General features: G+C 55.0%; 2 protein-coding genes across 5 annotated transcripts; one reads left to right on the forward strand and one right to left on the reverse strand.

Annotated features, from left to right (window-relative positions):
• The first annotated feature begins 80 nt into the window (after nucleotides 1–80).
• Nucleotides 81–9877, forward strand: POLDIP2 (DNA polymerase delta interacting protein 2). Of its 2 annotated transcripts, none has more exons than XM_041000394.1 (11): nucleotides 81–308; nucleotides 1922–2003; nucleotides 3557–3654; nucleotides 5443–5539; nucleotides 5704–5779; nucleotides 5888–5995; nucleotides 6439–6575; nucleotides 7270–7296; nucleotides 7513–7638; nucleotides 8385–8464; nucleotides 8890–9877. In XM_041000394.1, exons 1-11 carry the CDS (start codon nucleotides 148–150, stop codon nucleotides 9002–9004), a joined length of 1107 nt encoding a protein of 368 aa, XP_040856328.1. In that variant the 5' UTR covers nucleotides 81–147; the 3' UTR covers nucleotides 9005–9877. The 2 variants fall into 2 exon arrangements, with proteins under 2 accessions (XP_040856328.1, XP_040856329.1); XM_041000395.1 differs by having other exon boundaries at nucleotides 87–308; nucleotides 3611–3654.
• Nucleotides 9878–10049: 172 nt separating this feature from the next.
• On the reverse strand, nucleotides 10050–17513 carry TNFAIP1 (TNF alpha induced protein 1). 3 transcript variants are annotated; one of them, XM_041000399.1, is made up of 7 exons: nucleotides 17434–17513; nucleotides 14915–15233; nucleotides 14281–14450; nucleotides 13810–13899; nucleotides 13684–13736; nucleotides 12820–13015; nucleotides 10050–12405 (listed from the first exon to the last, which is right to left on the reverse strand). In XM_041000399.1, exons 2-7 carry the CDS (start codon nucleotides 15117–15119, stop codon nucleotides 12169–12171), a joined length of 951 nt encoding a protein of 316 aa, XP_040856333.1. In that variant the 5' UTR covers nucleotides 15120–15233; nucleotides 17434–17513; the 3' UTR covers nucleotides 10050–12168. The 3 variants fall into 3 exon arrangements, with proteins under 3 accessions (XP_040856333.1, XP_040856332.1, XP_040856331.1); XM_041000398.1 differs by lacking the exon at nucleotides 17434–17513 and having other exon boundaries at nucleotides 12820–12949; nucleotides 13687–13736; nucleotides 14915–15907; XM_041000397.1 differs by lacking the exon at nucleotides 17434–17513 and having other exon boundaries at nucleotides 14915–15907.
• Nucleotides 17514–17632: the final 119 nt, after the last annotated feature.

A 17632-nucleotide genomic window follows, 5' to 3' on the forward strand; every position in this document is an offset into this window, starting at 1 on the left:
TGCGCCGGAAGCCGCGGCGCGGCCGGGCGGAGGGCCCCGGGGGCGGGGCCGCGCGCGGGGCAGTGTGGGGCGGGGGCGGGACGTCGCCCGGCCGCGGCTCGGGCCCTGGGTCAGCAGCCACCGGGCTGGCGGGCGTCCGGGCGGGACATGGCGGGTTGTGCAGCCCGGCGGGCCCTGGCTGTGGGCACTCGTTGGTGGTCCCGGTCGTTGACGGGAGCCCGCGGGCCGAGGCCGTTCTGTGCGGCGCGGGGAGCAGGGGCCTTCCTTCCAGCGGCGACCACGACGGCGCGGAGGCATCTCTCGTCCCGGTGAGGGACCGAGCGAACGAAGGGACGCTGGGGCCGGGCCCGGAGCTCCCCGGGAACGTGTTTTCGGGCCAGCGAGGAGGCTTAAGGAAGCCGGGCCTGCGGACCGTGACAGGAGTTTGTCCTGGGAAAAGTGTCCTGAGTGGGGATCCGACCTGCGCTGCCTGGGTCCGTGCCAGGAGCCGGGGAGGGAGCGCGCGGCCCGCAGCGCTGGCCGCCCGGGCAGGGCTGGCTCTGAGGAGAACGGTCGCCCTCCTGCCTCCCCGGCCGTGGTCCCAAACAGAGAGCCTTCTAATCCAGTCCCAGGGGCTTCGAACTGGAGCTCCCAGCTTCCCCCTCCATTCCCCTCGCCCAGTCAGGTTTCCCTCAGAAAGATGCTAGGTGGGCTCTCGTGGGTCCACGGGAAGAGAGCAGCATGAGGCTATGAAGCCACGCGTGTTTGGGGATGGGACGGGCAAATCAGAGGGGGCCCCGGGGATCGTTGGTGATGAAGCACTAAGTTGACGCGTGCCAAGCACCGCGCCTGACGGTGCTGTGAGGGGCTGGGACACAGCCCCTGCCGGAGAGGCAGCTGACAGAGCTGACCTTCAGGGGCTGCAAGGAGATGCTGCTCCCTGGGAGCAGTGATAACTTTCTGCAGGTGAAGACCTTGTGTAAACTGATGTAAATCTGAGCAAAAAAGCAGTCTTGAGAGACTATAGGACTAAGAGTAATAATGGGAATAAGGCAGGAAATCTCTAGATAATTTAGCCTTTCAAGGGAGAGGTGTGGACTATTTATGTGGGAGAGGTGGACATGGAATTATGCTGAACGAATGTCTTGAGTACCTCTGATACACTAATCTCTGAGGGAAGCACTGGCTAATCAGGAAATTCCTAGGGGACCTGCGAGTCTATGATGGACATGTAACTGCGATGCATTTCTGGGATGGAGAGCTAAAATGCCGTGGGGGGTCAGGAGGGTGGATATGGGGTCCACCTAAGCAAAGAGTGAGGGCGTGATAAGAATGCTGAATGAAGACAGAAGAAAGTTGGGACTGGTGCTCTGGCTCAGCATGCTAATCCTCCACCTACAAGTGCCAGCATCCCTTATGGGTGCTAGTTTTTAGTTCCAGCTGTTCCACTTCTGATCCAGCTACCTGCTTACAATCTGGGAAAGCAGTGGAGGATGGTCCAAGTCCTTGGGCCCCTGCACCTACATGGGAGACCAGGAAGAGACTCCTGGCTGCTGGCGGCTTGCTTCTGGTCAGCTCAGCTGTAGTCGTTGTGGTCATTTGGGGAGTGAACCAGTGGATGAAAGACCTCTCTCGTCTCTCTGTAAATCTGCCATTCAAAAAAAAAAAAAAAAAGAAAGAAGAAGAAAGTGATGTGAGAGCAGTCACATTGAACACTGTGGGATGGGTCAGACTTTCCCCAGAGGGGCCCAGTGCTGGGCCTTAGGAAGGGCAGTAGGTAGCTCTTTGGTGTGGAGACTTGGCAGGGATGTGCAAAGCCTTTGCCAGCCCAGCAATCTCAACACTTCTCTGGTTTTTCAGTGCCCAAGTAGCTTTTTCCTAATGGACAAGTACCATCTTCTTTTCAGCTTCGTAGTTACTTGTTCTTTTTCTTCTTCCTCAGAAACCGACCAGAGGGCAAAGTGCTGGAAACAGTCGGTGTGTTTGAGGTGCCGAAACAGAATGGAAAATATGAGACTGGGCAGGTGAGTAGCAAGCTGTGTCATTCTCTTTTGTGGAGTTTTCTGCCTCCCAACAGAGGTAGACGTGATCACAGGCCTTGAATGGTATGGTTTTCTATCTTGGTGTGTGGTGGCTGACAGAATCCCAAGCTACATCTTAAAAAAAAAAAAAACTATATATCTGAGAGAGAGAGAGAGAAAACACTACGATAACTGACTCAGCTTCCCGGATGCTGGCAGGGGTGGGCTGGGGATGAAGCCAGGAGGAACCGAGGAGCTTCATCCAGGTTTCCCACGTGAGTGCCAAGAACCTAGTGATGGGAGCTGACCTGCTGCCTCTTGGGCCCGCCTGAGCAGGAGGCTGACGTCGGGAGCAGAGCCAAGAACTGAAGCCGGCTACTCCAGTGTGGGCTGTGGCTGTGTTAAAATCGCAAGGAGAGTTCTCCTGAGTTTGAAAGCATTTGTGTATCTATGGGCAGATTAGTGTGGTCTGAAGAGAAGCGAGGGGACTGGAGCTTCCTCTGACATAGTGGATGGTGGGGACCTTTAATGTTCTTTTCTCTGACTAATTAGAGTAGGGTGAGCTGTGGGTATGAGGCTCTGTTTCTATCAGTTTTGGTTTATGTCCACTGAAATAGATTTAGGGGCCCGGCGTGGTGGCCTGATGGCTAAAGTCCTTGCCGACATGGGAGACCCGGAAGAGCTCTTTGCTCCTGGCTTCGGACTGGCGCAGCACTGGCTGTTGTGGTCACTTGGGGAGTGAATCATTGGAATGAAGATCTTCATCTCTGTCTCTCTTCCTCTCTGTATATCTGACTTTTCAATAAAAATAAATAAATCTTTAAAAATATATATATATATGTATTTAGGATCTTATGTAAGACAGACTTTTTTTCAGTAGTTCAGTAGTTTCTTCTTTTTTAATTGGAAAGTTACATTTGTAAAGAGACAGAGATCTTCCATCCACTGGTTCACTCCCAAAATGGTTGCAATGATCAGAGTTGAGCCAGCCTGAAGCCAGGAGCCAGGAGCTTCTTCTGGGTCCCCATGCAGTTGCAGGGTCCCAAGGCTTTGGGCCGTCCTGGACTGCTTTCCCAGGCCGCAAGCAGGGAGCTGGATGGGAAATGCAGCAGCTGGGTCACGAACAAGTGCCCATATGGGATCCTGGTATGTGGAAGTGGACGATTTGCATATTGAGCCATTGCACCAAGCCCCCGTGTTTGTGTTTATATGCCTAAAATGGACCAGGCCTTGGACTTAAATCACAGAGTGCAGTGCATGTGGCTCCTGCCTTCCCATTGTTGAGAAAGGAATGAATGATGTGCAGGTGGCTGCTGGCCTGCGTTGTGCTGACGGGGAAGAGAGGGAAGGCTCCCTGTGGGCTCACGCTGAGCACTGCAGGGTGGGTGCAGTCAGATGGGTGAAGAGCCCGAGAGTGTTCCAGAGTTGATATGGCTCGCTCACAGCGTGGTGGGGCCATATGCTGGAGGGGCTGCTTCCTGGACTGCTTTGTGGTTCGGCCCCACTGCATGGATTTGCTGAGCTGTGGGCTCACTGAGGCATCCCTCTCCTCCCAGCTTTTCCTTCACAGTGTTTTTGGCTACCGAGGAGTCGTCCTGTTTCCCTGGCAGGCCCGACTCTATGACCGCGATGTGGCTTCTGCAGCTCCAGAAAAGTAAGTTTCCTTGTCATTGTGTCTCAGGGCCTTCGCAGGAGGCCTGTTGCGTGGTACATATCTGTAACCAGGGTCTTGGGGGAGAAGACATTGTCCTTGTGGGCTGTATAGACAGCCGCACAGTGCTTCTCTGGCACTAACGCCTGTAAAGACAGATGTTCTGAGTGCCAGAACCGTCTTAATGCAAGAAGGGTCCTTTCAAACCCCCAGAGCATGCTTGCTTTTTTCCTGAAGATTTATGTATTTTTATTTGAAAGGCAGAGTTACAGAGAGAAAGAGAGCTTCTACTTGTTGGTTCATTCCCTAAATGGCTGCAACAGCTGGAGCTGGGTTGATCCAAAGCTGGAAGCTTTTTATTTATTTATTTATTTTAAAATTAATTACATTGCATTATGTGACACAGTTTCATAGGCTCTGGGATTCCCCCAACCCCTCCCGGTGCCCTCCACCCATGGTGGATTCCTCCACCTTGTTGCTGTATTACATTTCAAATTCAGTCAAGATTCTTTCATTGCAAGTGTATACCAAGCATAGAGTCCAGCATCTTATTGTCCAGATAAATTCAACGGTTTCCTGGGGAGACCATCTCTGGTCTGAAGGCAGAGCTGGCAAAATATCATCCCGATCAATTAAAAGCCACAACATAACATCAACAACAATCTACAACATTACGGAATTAATTGACATGGTATTGAGTAATCAATATGTTTAAAAAAAATGCAAGTTCTTAACCACATCCTGTGACTACTTCATTGACATTTCAATTTTAGTTTATATACTACTGCAAAGCTGGAAGCTTCTTTTGGGTCTCCCATGTGGGTGTAGAGTCCCAAGGATTTGGGCCATCTTCTGCTGCATTCACAGGCATGTTAGCAGGGAGCTGGATTGGAAGTGGAGCATCTGGGACTTGAACCAGCACCCATATGTGATGCTGGTGCTGCAGATGGAATATTAACCCATTATGCCATGGTGTCGGCACTGAACACTCTTGTGAGCTACCCTTGATTTTCATTGTCGGTAGCTCAAAGACACCTCGGAGGCCAGTTGCTTTGATTTCTTGGTGTTCAGTGGAGTCTTCTACTTTCACATCACCACTAGGAGATATATATTACATACATACATTCATTTAAAGATTTATTTATTTTTATTGGAAAGGCAGATATACAAGAGGAGGAGAGACAGAGAGGAAGATCTTCTGTCTGATGATTCACTCCCCAAGCAGCCGCAATGGCTGGAGCTAAGCCAATCTGAAGCCAGGAGCCAGGAGCTCTTCTGGGTCTTCCACTCAGGTGCAGGGTCCCAAGGTTTTGGGCCGTCCTTGACTGCTTTTTCAGGCCACAAGCAGGGGGCTGGATGGGAAGTGGAGCTGCCGGGATTAGAACCCGTGCCCATATGGGATCCTGGCGCACTCAAGAGGACTTTAGCCGCTAGGTCACTGTGCCAGGCCCGCCACTAGGATATATTACAAAAGCAAAGGGCCAACGCCTGGGGTGTGAGAAGAGTAGGCTGCTATGGGCCCTGGGGACTGACTCGCAAGGTGGGTTCTCCCAGCATGGCCTGCTTCTTCCAGGTGGCATCGGAGAGGAAGACGAAAGATGATATTGTGCTGTGGGTCCTCCAGGCTGCACTGTGTGTTGTTGACGGGAGCAGTTGGGCTTGGGTGTGGCGGGCAGGTGCTGTAGCCTCTCAGCCCAGAGGCCTGTTGAGGCGAGGAGGTGGGAGGAAGTGTGGTAGGTACAGCTTCCATTTCACTCCAGCTGATCTTGATTATCCTGTCCCACCCCACAGAGCAGAGAACCCCGCTGGCCATGGCTCTAAGGAGGTGAAAGGCAAAACCCATACTTACTACCAGGTGCTGATTGACGCCCGTGACTGTCCACATATAGTAAGTAAGCAAGTGGGCTGGCCTGCAGGTTCTGGGACAAGCCTGCACCCCTATGGGAGCAAAGTGAGTCAGGGTGGGCAAATACATCCCAGATCTGCCTTGGCGCCAAAGCATCAGGATGGGTCACTGTTCATGAAAGCTTTTAATCAAGTTTCTTGCCTTAGTCCCAGAGATCTCAGACAGAAGCTGTGACTTTCTTGGCTAACCATGACGACAGCCGGGCCCTCTATGCTATCCCTGGTGAGTAGAGTTTCTGACTGGTGTCTGTGATGGAGGGGAGGCTAATGTGCGGTCACCTGCTGGGCGGGGTCTTGGTACCAGCAGTCCTGTCCCTCTCCTGTCTGCCAGGCCTGGACTATGTCAGTCACGAGGACATCCTCCCCTACACCTCCACCGACCAGGTTCCCATCCAACACGAGCTCTTTGAAAGGTTTCTCCTGTATGACCAGACTAAAGGTAATTTCTCAGACAGGGAAGTTGAAATGGGGCCAGCCGCAGGGGGAGCATGGCATGGAGAGGTTCCCAGAGCTCTGTTTTCATAACCCTTTCAGCGTCCTGCTGGGCCTGCCAGGGAAGTGGCAGTTACATCCTTGTTGATCTGGATGTAGAGGCAGCGCCCGTGTCTTGCACATAGGGCGCCGAGGCTCAGGCTGATGAGGAGTGACTCACAAGGGCTGTCTAGCAGCACGAGGTCTGCTTTTCCAGTTAGCTTCCACCATCTGCTCCTGCTCAGGGCCAGCTCGGCGCCGGCTCTGTGCCTCTTCCCCGCAGTTCTCTTGCTTCACTGCTGTGTCCTGCTCACCTCTGTACCTTCAGAAGGACTTCCTGGGAGGTGCAGTTGGAGAGTGGGTACGATGCCCTGGGATCTGGGTGTGCTCACCAGCTCCCTCTTGCCCCAGCACCCCCCTTTGTGGCTCGGGAGACACTGCGGGCCTGGCAAGAGAAGAACCACCCCTGGCTGGAGCTTTCTGACGTCCACCGGGAAACAACGGAGAATATCCGTGTCACGGTCATCCCCTTCTACATGGGCATGAGGGTATGCACCTGGTTTACGCCCTTTCCTGCAGTGTTAGACTCAGGTTTTATGGGCTGTTCCCGGTGGGGTCACTCTAAACGTGCACCTTGTCCTCTTAATTTGGCCCCCATGTGCTTCCTGTGTTAGGGGTGGGGGGTTGAGTAGCCTCTGGGCAGAGGCTGACAGAGCCGGAACCCCTGGGTCCCAGGAAGGAGTCTGGTACAGGAGGAATGTGTACAGAATGGCCACACGCTTATGATGATCAGTAACAGGCTGATCACATGTCCTCTACAGTAGCCACACCAGTGTGGAGCTGTGTCTTGCTTGGCTGCAAGCTAGGCTCTGGGGGTACATGTATGAATAAGTGCCATCCTGTCCTCCAGGTTGTCAGGGAGGCCTACCTAGAACGTGCAGAGAATTGCAGTAGGGAGACCTGAGAGAACATGGCCCCAGTGAGGAGGGCAGGGCCAGCCGGGACCCTGTAGCTGACTTCCGTTGACGTCCAGCTCTGTGGCAGTGGGAGGAGCAGAGTGGGGCCAGGAGGGATATCTTTCTGGGCTTGGGGAGCACATCTGGGTCATCTTCAACCTGATATTCACAGCTGGTTTGTTACTCAGCTGCTTGGAGTGCTTCTCTGTGGGACAGATGTTGATTGGAACAGGATTGTTTTGCCCCTTGGGACTTGACTTTGTGTTTTTTTTTTTTTTTTTCCCAGGAAGCTCAGAATTCCCACGTCTACTGGGTGAGTGTCTCCCTTGGGAGGAGAGAAGCCTGTTGCAGCCTGGGAATCAGCTGAGGAGCCAGGATATTCTCTGGGGTGGGAGGGTCGGGGGATGCTGGAGCCAGTGCAGTGCAGGAAGTAGTTGTTGTTGCCTTTTGCGATAGAATTTGGGGTGCAGCTGACTAGCCCAAGATTGTTCTTTTTCAAAATGAACTCTGTCTCCGCCATGCCCTGCAGTGGCGCTACTGCATCCGCCTGGAGAACCTCGACAGTGACGTGGTGCAGCTCCGGGAGCGGCACTGGAGGATATTCAGCCTCTCTGGCACCTTGGAAACAGTGCGAGGCCGAGGCGTGGTGGGCAGGGTGAGTGTCGCTGGGCAGGCCTGCAGCTTTGAGTGGGACTTCCTCCTCTCTGGTTACAGATGGAAGCTCACTTTGATATGTTGGGTGGGTTTGGGTTAGAGATGTTTCAGTTACCTTGTGGGATAGAGTCCTTACAACCCATTTCATAGATGGAAGATAGTAAGATTGAAAAGCCAAAGAACTAGCCTGTAACTAGTAGTGACAGGGCCTGGCTGGCTAGCTGGCTTTCTTTCTTTTCTTTCTTTCTTAATTAAGATCTATTGGGAAAGACAGATTTACAGAAGAAAATAGAGAGACAGAAAGATCTTTCATCCATTGGTTCACTCCCCAAATGGCCACAGTGGCCAGAGCTGAACCAATCCAAACTCAGGAGCCAGGAGATTCTTCCAAATCTCCCACACGGGTTCAGGATCCCAAGGCTTTGGGCTGTCCTCTACAAGAGAGGTGGATGGAAAGTGGGGCAGCCAGGACACAAACCGGCACCCATGTGGGATATTGGCAGTTACAAGGTGAGCTTTTAGCTACAGAACCAGCTCAGTGTCCTCAGACATTCAGTCTTGAGATTATCTTTCAGAGTCAGAATAAAAGGCCCAGGTCAGTGGCCCTGCTGTGTGAGTAGGTCCTGGCAGGTTATCCCCGTGGGGCGAGCATGCAGTCCTGGTGACATGGCTGTCAGTGTGTGGCTTCGGGGTAGAAAGGCCATGTCCCAAGGGCTTGGCCTACCCCATTTGCCTGCACCTTTACAGGAACCAGTGCTATCCAAAGAGCAGCCGGCATTCCAGTATAGCAGCCACGTCTCCCTGCAAGCTTCCAGTGGGCACATGTGGTGAGTGAGCTGTGCTGGTGGGGACGCCTCAGCTCCAGTCTGAAAGTGAGAGCTCATGTGTGCAGCGTTGGGTCAGGTGTTCATTGCTGTGTGGGACTTGCGCGATCACCAGGACTCCTTAGGATTTGTGGACTGAGGTCTGATGGTTTGATACTACACTGAGGTGTTCATGTAATTCCCCCTTCCCAGTGTTTCTCTCCTGAACTTGAGCATGCAGCTGGGTAGTTTTCAGCACTTTGTGTGCAAGGACCAGAATATGGGACAACTGCTTTTTCTGCTTAGGACCAAGGGAGGTGCTTGGGTCGCTGGGTCAGTCAGCCCGCCATGGGTTAGTCAGGAACACATAGGCCTCTTCGTGCTGTGGCTGTAGAGCTGAGGACTTGGGGGTACCCCTCAGCCCTGAACCCTACTTCTCTGACCCACAGGGGTACGTTCCGCTTTGAGAGACCTGATGGTTCCCATTTTGATGTCCGGATCCCACCCTTCTCCCTGGAAAGCAATAAAGATGAGAAGACACCACCCTCAGGCCTTCACTGGTAGGCCAACTGAGGCCGAGAGCCTGGCCCAGCTCACCAGAGGAACATGTCTCATCCCGCACTTGCTGCAGACTCTTCTCTCCTGGTTGCGGGCCACACTGAGTCTCTTAATCTTTTGCACCATTTGATCCTGGGGCCCTTTGGGGATGCAGTTGTTTTCTTTGGAAAACCCATGTAGGACTCCTCCAAGGCTGGCCTATTTATAAACCCTGTCTACACTGTGTTCCAGTAAACTTTCCACCATGGAACTATTGAGCTGCCACAGGACTGTAGGAGCTTCCTGGCCTGTCACAAGTTGTCTGGAACATTAAGTTTGGTCAATAAACCAGTGCACGCTTGGCCACCCTTGCGGTTTGTGCCCCTAGGGCCCAGGGCTGCCTCATGGCTCAGTGGAGGCTCTTGGTTCTTTTCCATGTTGCCCTTCCAGGGAGCTGTCCCCTCTGTGGGGTTGTGTCGGTTTCCTTGGCTGGTCAACTCCCAGGGGGCACTAGGAGCTGTCAGGGATGTGCTTGTTCTTCACCTCTGCAAGGACACAGGGAGACCAGCATCAGGGCCATACATTCAGCCTCTCTGGCATCTTGGAAACAGTGAGGCAAGTGTGCCATCCTTGGCTCTGACCACCCATAGGCCTCTCAGCCTCGCTGGGCCTGAGAGGAGTGCAGCCAGCCAGCGGGCTTCCGGAAGCAGTGTCTGTCCAGCATCCAGGCCAAAAACGTGGGAATTCAGCCAAGGACAGTGACTGAGCCAAGCTGCTGTCACATCTCCAAGAGCCAGAGAAGAATTGCGCTGCATTTTGTTCTGATTCTTAGAAGTCCTACTCTGCAGTGATTGTTAAAGAGATAGTTTTATTCTTGAAATTAAATTGGTTCTAGCCCTTGCTAGTGTTGTCCTCAATCCTCCACCAGGCGAGCCTGGGATGCAGAGCAACTGAGCTAGGTGGGTTCATGACCTAACCAGAACACGTGGTCTGCGATGAGCATAAATACACCAAGCCCACAGCAGCAAGCTGCTCACGCTCTCCCCTTGCTGAAAACATCACTCGGTACCACTGCGGTGCAACACAATTTTATTATAAAGTAGTGTTTACATTACCTATGCTGTTCAGAAAATCTTGAGTTATACGATAAAGATACTCCTGCCTGGAGCTGTGCTGGCCTTTAGGCAGGCTGGGGTCACATCCCACATTCAGTAAAACCTGGTCCTGGTCTGCATTAATTGCAGATGTCCAGTTTCCTCAGAAACACACAAGCTGTGGCCTGTGTCTGTACTTTTAGGGCCACTTCCCCCTCGGCTGTTTGAAGCTTGAAAATGTACACAGCCAAAGCTCCTTCCTGAATGCGGTTGGGAACCCTTCAGGGCAAATTTCCCAAGACCCTGGTTAAAGAAGCTAAGATCACATCATTGAGTTCAATGTTAGTATTTTCCTTAAGACCAAACAGGTATTTTCAGTGGGAGAAATGCCAGTCCCCGCACTAGTGTTTTCTAGGGAAGAAATTTAGTCACCAGCGAGACGGCTGAGCACCTCAATGTTAGCAGTGAGTGGAGGCTGCAGGAGACCAGTGGTCAAAGGAAAGGCGTGAAAAGATCTCTGGGGAAGGCGGCTTCATGAGGGCAGCTGAGACAACAGGCCAGTGGCCTCCAGTCCTTGTGGGCAAAGCCTGAATTTGGGTAAAGAAATGGCTTTGTCCCCTGGCTCTAGCTGAGGACTGGAAGAACTCCCCTATCACAGCAGGTGACTTCAGGAGTCTCAGAGCTGCTTGTATGTTCTGTTCTATCTAACATGCAAAATGCCTGACCCAAGTCACAGTTGCCCTGCTCCATCCTGTCATTTGCCTGTAGCTTTCTCCTTGGAGTCAACTGTGAGCAGCCACGTCAGTGAGCCATAGTAATCAAGAGGATGAATTTGACAACCTGCACTTCCGCAGGGGTGAGGGGACTGTTGCCAGCTGTGCTGTGAGGCTGGCAGAAGCGCCCTCCTCAGCGGCATTCCTTCACAGAGGAATTCAGATAAGCTGCTTCTCCAGGGCCAAGTCAAACAGAACAAGGGAGAACTCAAGCTTGGAAGAGGAGCTTGCCCTCCAGCTGGCGCTTCACCCCTCTAGTTAAACTACCCAAGATGGGTAGGTGGCATCCAAGGTGTTCGGGCCGCTTCCCTCATCTTGGGTCCAGAGACTAACCCCTGGGCAGAATCGCTGTCCCCAGCTGGGACACAGAACAGTAGCACGGCTGTGGGGAGAGTGGGTGGCTGGCCAAGCACAAGGCTGTGGGATAAGGGCTGCTGGTCGGTCCTTAGCTGGCAGGCTTGCAAGCCAGCGCCCACATGCTTCAGGCCTTCCTGCTGTCCCTGTGATGGCACTTGGCTTTACCCTGTGAGGACAGCATGTCCTGGAGCTGATGGCACCCAAGGGTGAGAGAATCACAAAGAGCAATCAGGAGTGACTGTCACAGGCATGTGACAGGGAATACGCCTTCCGTCACAGGGCAGCTGTGACCACAGGGCCCTGCCATGTGTCTGTGGGCCAGGCTGGCCAAGCCACAGCCGCTCAAATCTGCTTTATTGCCTCTGAATGTCGCCCTGGGCAGGCTGTGCAGGGAAGAAGGGGTCAGGGCAGAATGTCAGTCTCCTGAATAACAGAACAAAGTGCGTCAGAGACCAGCCCGAAGGCATCAAGAGGGCCACGGCTCTGGCTTAGGTGAGGTCTTGGCACCCTGGAAGGTCACAAATGCCCAGTCCTTGGCTGCTAGATATAGAATTAGGCATTTCCTAGTTCTTTTTTTTAAAAAACCAAGCTCATCAAGCCTGTGTTTAGATGCCTTAGGGAAAAAGGAGCCCCCCCTTCTGTTAGGGAAATGGGGTCCCCACAGCACCAGAAGCTGCCTGTCCCCTGGCATGACCCGACTCCCTAGAGTCCTGCAACAGAGCAAAGGGGTACTCAGTGGGGCACCGCGGGCTATGTCCTTAGCAGGTGGGGAGCAGGGTGTCCTTCCCAGAGTATAAGTGGGGCAGGAAGACGCACGTGTTTAAAGTCCTTAGGGAAGAGGGCTAAGGGAGCCCCTCTGACCTCCCAGGCAGGGGCTGTCGTGGGTGCTGGAGCAGAGACCCAGCCAGCAGCAGTATGGCGGTGGGGTTCCCCAAAATGGGAGTGCCCTGATTCCCCAAGGTGCTTGTCAGTCACGATGGTTTGACTGGTGGCTGAGCTGCCGGTCGTCGTAAGTGCTATAGCGTTTGACGTGGATGCGGCGCACCCGGTCCCGTAGTTCAAAGGTCTCCTCGTCTTCACTCGGGGAAGCCTGGCTGCGGCTGCGGCTGGTGGCCTCCAGCAGGGAGTTGTCAGGGACTCGGGGGGTCTCGTAGAGTAGGACGTTGAGTGTCTCTTCATATATTCGAGCCTCCGGGAACTCCACCTAGGGTGAAGTGGTAAGAAAACGGAGGCTTGGCCTTGTGCTGGCTCCAGAAGGCCTTCCAACACTCAGGAGACAGGCACTGGGTCTCTAACAGAACTTTCCCACAGCCCAGCCTAATCCACCAGAGGGGCTGGTGTGCACGAAGGCTGGGTCTAGAACTTCCTGTAACCTGCAGGGTTAGCTGGCCAATAGCCTGTGGTCCTCAGCCATCAGGAACCCATGGTTCCCACTCCCTCCTCCCCACCACCATGGGGTCTTAGGGAAAGAGCCGATCAGGGCCCCTTGGCTGCACGCGGTGAAAGACTCAGCTGGCAGCACTGGTTGTCACTGCTGGCCTCCAGCCTGCCGACCACCCCCACTGGCCTCCAGCTGGCCGACCACCCCCACTGCCAGGCCGAGGGAGACCCCACACACCTTGGTCTGTTTCTTCTCTGTGGCGTATACGATGGAGGTGCAGCAAACCTCTGCCAGCTTGCGGCCCTGACCGTAGAAAGACCAACAGCAGATCTCGTCGCCAATGACATCCTTGATGAAGAGCACGCGGCCGTTGAAGCGCAGGGAGAGCTTGTCAAACAGCTCGATGTTTTTCAGCAGGTGGTCATCAGAGTTGCTGAAAAACCCGGGAGGGCCGGCAGGCCTGAGAGTGAGGTTTCAGCCAGGGGTAGGGGAAGCGAACACTGCTGGGCATGCTGGGCCCTCCCCATGCTCCCGTCAAGCCGAAATGAGCCACGTCAGGGTGTACGAGGGCAAGAAGAAGAAGGGTCACAAGGCACCCTCTGGATTTGAGGGCCTGTGAGGAAAATGAATGGAGCTGCTCTTGAGGTAAAGCAGAGAACTGAGGGAAGAATTTTCCCGTCCTTAAGCCCAGAATGAAAGTGATACCCTGCTATTTCAGTGGCAGGTGGTCATTCCTTGCTGGGGTGGCACTGGCACATGTGTGTCCTGCAACCACCTGGATATAGCTAACTGGGCTGTTAAAGGACAAGGGAACAAGGGACAGTGAGCCTGGGGGAAGGTCCAAAGGCTGCAGGAGGCTTAGGAGGCTCTAAGCTTCCCGGCCCCACTCTTCCACCTTGTGCCATGTTGCCCTGGTCATGGCCCAGCAGGGCCTGGTTGCAGGTCCCTCCTCTGTTCTCTGTTCCTGGCTCTCCCACTTCCTTCAACAGGTTCTGAGAGCTCCCAGCCCACAGTCAGTGCTAGGATTGCAGGCGGCACCCCAGGCGCCTTTAGCGACTTCTGTATCCCTGCTCCAGGCTCCGCAGCAGACGCCAGGCCTACCTGGTGTAGGAGTACTTGTTGTTGCTTCTGTTGTACAGCAGCTTCACCACGGGCTGTAAGGGAAGGGGGAGTGAGGCCTGGCCCGGTGCCTGGCATCCCCGCCGGCCACCCTCGGGGTCTCATTACCTTGGTGGATGACTCAATGAGCCTCTCCTCCTCCTTCAGAGATGTGATGACAGGGATGTTGCACACAGGCTCGTAGGAGTCCTTCTTGTCCTGGGTGAGGGACACACAGAGTGCAGAGCTTGTCAGCTGGAGCCGGGGCCCCCTCAACCCCTCTGCCATGGCCAGCCCTGGCTGGGTGAGGGGCATCAGACTGACATCACAAGGCCCACGGGAGATAGAAGCTGCCAGGCAGTAAGCAAGCCCATTTCCAGAAAGCCTGAAGTCCAGCTATCCAGGTAAGTAAACAGAAGCCAGGCCTGTTGGCATGACGGAGTGTGAGTCCCTGGGCCCAGGCACTCGCCTTGCCACACGTAACCAGTTTGGGACTCATCAGCTGTTTCTGCCACGCAGGCCACTGGGAGCTGGACCCTCGTGTCCCCGAGGGAGCGGCGTGGCCCGGGCTCAGCCAGCGCCTCCACCTCTGCCACGTACCTGCAGGGCTGTCTGGCACATGTTCACTAGCCCCTGAATGAGGTAATATTTCGCTTCAGCCATCAGTTCCTTGATTTCTTGCCGGTTCTGAGGGAGGGTGATGGTGTCATCGCGGAGGTAATTCAAAATGGTGCCGAAGTGCTTCCCGCATCGATCTATGAGGATCCAGCCTAGGGATGCAAATGCCCCCCAAGATCACCACTGGCTTCCAGGGACCCCCAAACAGGCACAGGCCACCTGGCAGGCTGGAGGCCAGCAGTGAGGAGAGGAACACGGAGCTCAGGGTGCTCAAGTCCCTTCCTCCCCCACTCCCTGAGTTCAAGAGCTGGCACAGCATCCAGCAGAGGGAGGCCCACAGAGGCCTCCACCAGCTACCCAGAAGCCACTGCTCCCTGGCCATTCCCTGTAGTGACTGGGGAGTGTCTGCAGGAACGTTTAGTCCTATTTTAAATACTTAAAAGGGATGGATCTTCTCCCTGAACAGCCTGCATTCTACAAATAATTTCCAAGAACTCAGAAGCCTTACCAGAGACTCCAGGTGAAAACGAGCAGCGAGTCTAGTTCTGTATGTGCCAGGCTTTTAGATCGAGTCCCACCCCGGAGCCGTCTCCCCAGGCCTGGCCCTGCACCTCACCTTCTTTGTCGGTCAGCACCTCCATGCGTCCACTGAACATGGCCTTGAGCATGGTGTCGTGCCGGGTGAGTGCCCGCACAGTGGTGTAGTACAGGGAGCCGCCCACGTTGAGCTGCACATACTTGTTGCCCAGCCCTCCTCCCTTGAAGCTGCTTAGCTTGGGCTTGGACCCGGAGGCTGGGCACAGACAGGTGTCCCCCGACATCTCCCGCTGCAGGTAGATCACCACACGGCAGGAGGTGGGCTTGGAAGACTCCGCCGTGGTGGACGTGGTCACAGGCGAGCAGCCAGTGGAGGCCTGAGCCTCATACTCTCCGTCCTGGGAGCGGGAGACAGGTGAGGACATGGAGGTTAGAACAGAGGCCTCAGACTGCGGGGGCCAACTGCAGGGCCCTGACCACGCTGCTCTCCCTGGCACAGCCTTACTGTGGGGGCGTGGGTAGACTTTCCTGCTGTGCTTTACAGCTCCAGGGCCCTCCCCACCACATCCCTCCAGGCTCCCTGGGCCTGAGGGACACCCCCACTCCGGATCTACCAGGCAGATTCTATTTATTCTCTTCTCAGGACCCCCAGGCTCCTCAGCCAGCCTGAGAGTTCTCCAGGAGCAGAGGCACCAGGTGCAAGTGTGGTCTGGGCCTGCGCTCACTGGGGGAAGTAACAGCAGCTTCAGGCTGAAGCAGCCCTTGGCAGGGGTCACCTGGCCCAAGTGGGCTTACTGACCGACCCTTTTCTTGGCATCAGCCATGCCCCAAGCTCCTAAAATTGCTGCCACTGGCCAGGGCTGGAGGCCAGACAACTACAGGCTGGCTGTTTTCACTTCTTTTTCCTAAGTGGAAGTCTAGCCCTATCCCTTCCTCTCTACCTTTCCAAAAAGAAGATAAAAAACAAAGAAACAAACAACAGAACATCTGATGACACAACTAAACGCACTTCAGGGCCTGGTGAGGTAGCCTAGTGGCTAAAGTGTGCCAGGATCCCATATGGGCGCCAGTTCTAATATCAGCAGCCCCGCTTTCCCATCCAGCTCCCTGCTTGTGGCCTGGGAAAGCAGTGGAGGACAGCCCAAAGCCTTGGGACCCTGCACCTGCGTGGGAGAGCTGGAAGTGGCTCCTGGCTTCGGACTGGCTTGGCTCCAGCCGTTGCGACCACTTGGGGAGTGAACCAACAGACAGAAGATCTTTTGTTTCTCCTTTTCTTTGTAAATCTGCCTTTCCAATAGGGATAGATCTTTTAAAAAAACACAGACAGACACAGTGATGTGTGAACGAGAACGCTGACGGAGCGCAGGGGAGGGGCACGGGAGCCAGACCGCCCCTATGGTGCAAATTCTACATGATGTTTCTGACTTCCTAGGAAACAAATCACTCAACTTCATTTACTAAAAACCTCACAGCTAACACTCAAGGCATGTTTCCTACGTGCCAGGAACGACACTAATCATTTAAAGTCTGTTGGCTCATTTAATTCATTCAGCAGTGAAACTACCGAGTGCCAACTCTGAAGCAGGAAGAAACCATGAAAAACACGGTCTTTGCTTTCAAGCAGTTCAAAGAAGCAGCTCAATGTTAACAAGAATCTAAAAGGAGGGTGAGGGTTGGCATTGAGGTGGCGTCCGTGTAAGGCCAAGGGAGGAACTAGGGGGTCTGGGTTTGATACTAACACAGCCCAGGGGTCCCCTGGAAGGTTCTAAGCAGGCGAGTGCTCTCATCTGACCTTTCTCTATTCTGAAGACCCCGCTGGCTGCGGTAGGGACGAACCGGGAGGGTGCAGATGAGCCGCGAGGACCCAGGGGGCAGTGGCTGATGGGGGGCTGGTCTCCTGCCATTCCTGTGTCACCTGGGCACAGCCCCCCAGCCAAGGGAGCAGCGTGGGTCAGAAGGCATGATGCGGTAGGGCCTAGAGGAGACCTCACCAGCAGTGTGCCCACACCCTGCCCTCTGCCACCGCCTCCACACCCACCAGCTGTCCCTCGACAGGAGGACGGGGTTCACATGTGCTTCCCAGGACCGAAGAAAGCACGCATGCATTTCTGCCACAGCAAAGGCACCAAAATGCCAAGGTTTGCCAGGAGAGGAAGTCGGACCACAGCTAATCTCTTCCTGCAAAGCTCCCGCTGACGTCAGCTCAGATTCCATTCAGACCAATGGGTTCCCGGAATCCCGCAGCAGGTGACGCCCCAGAAAGTAATTGCAGCGCCGATCAAGTTTCCACTCGGCTCTCTTCCTTCCGGATTGAGCGAATGGGCTCTGGGGGTGCCCGCAGCTAGGGGCGGGTCCGACCCACACATCCAGGCTAAGCACGACTCAGGGCCCGCAGCCGCCGCGGGGGAAGCGGCTGGGTTCCCAGGGAAGGGGGCCTAGAGCCCGCCGCGCGAGGGCCGCGGGGCGGGAGGGCACGGCGAGCTCCCCTCGCCCCGAGAGGCGGCCCGGGGAGAGCGGCGGGCAGCCCGCCAGCCCGCACCAGCTCTCCGTCTCCCCGGAGACGTGCCATCCCCTTCCCCAGCAGGACCCGGTTCTCACCGTCCCTGGGGGCGAGCGTACTCCGTCCGGCCCCGACCTGTGGCTGCCTGGCCGCCAGCGATCCGCAGCTGTGAGCTCACATCCTGCGCGGCCCGACTCCTCCCGGGGCAGCGGGCCGGCCCCTCCGGGGCAGGAGCCTGAGACTACACATCCCGGCATGCACAGGGCGCGGAGGCGGGGGTTGGGTAAGAGCGCGGCC

Source organism: Ochotona curzoniae, unplaced genomic scaffold, assembly GCF_017591425.1.
Source record: "Ochotona curzoniae isolate NIBS_2020 unplaced genomic scaffold, NIBS_Ocur_1.0 scaffold_2453, whole genome shotgun sequence".
Taxonomy (NCBI): domain Eukaryota; kingdom Metazoa; phylum Chordata; class Mammalia; order Lagomorpha; family Ochotonidae; genus Ochotona; species Ochotona curzoniae.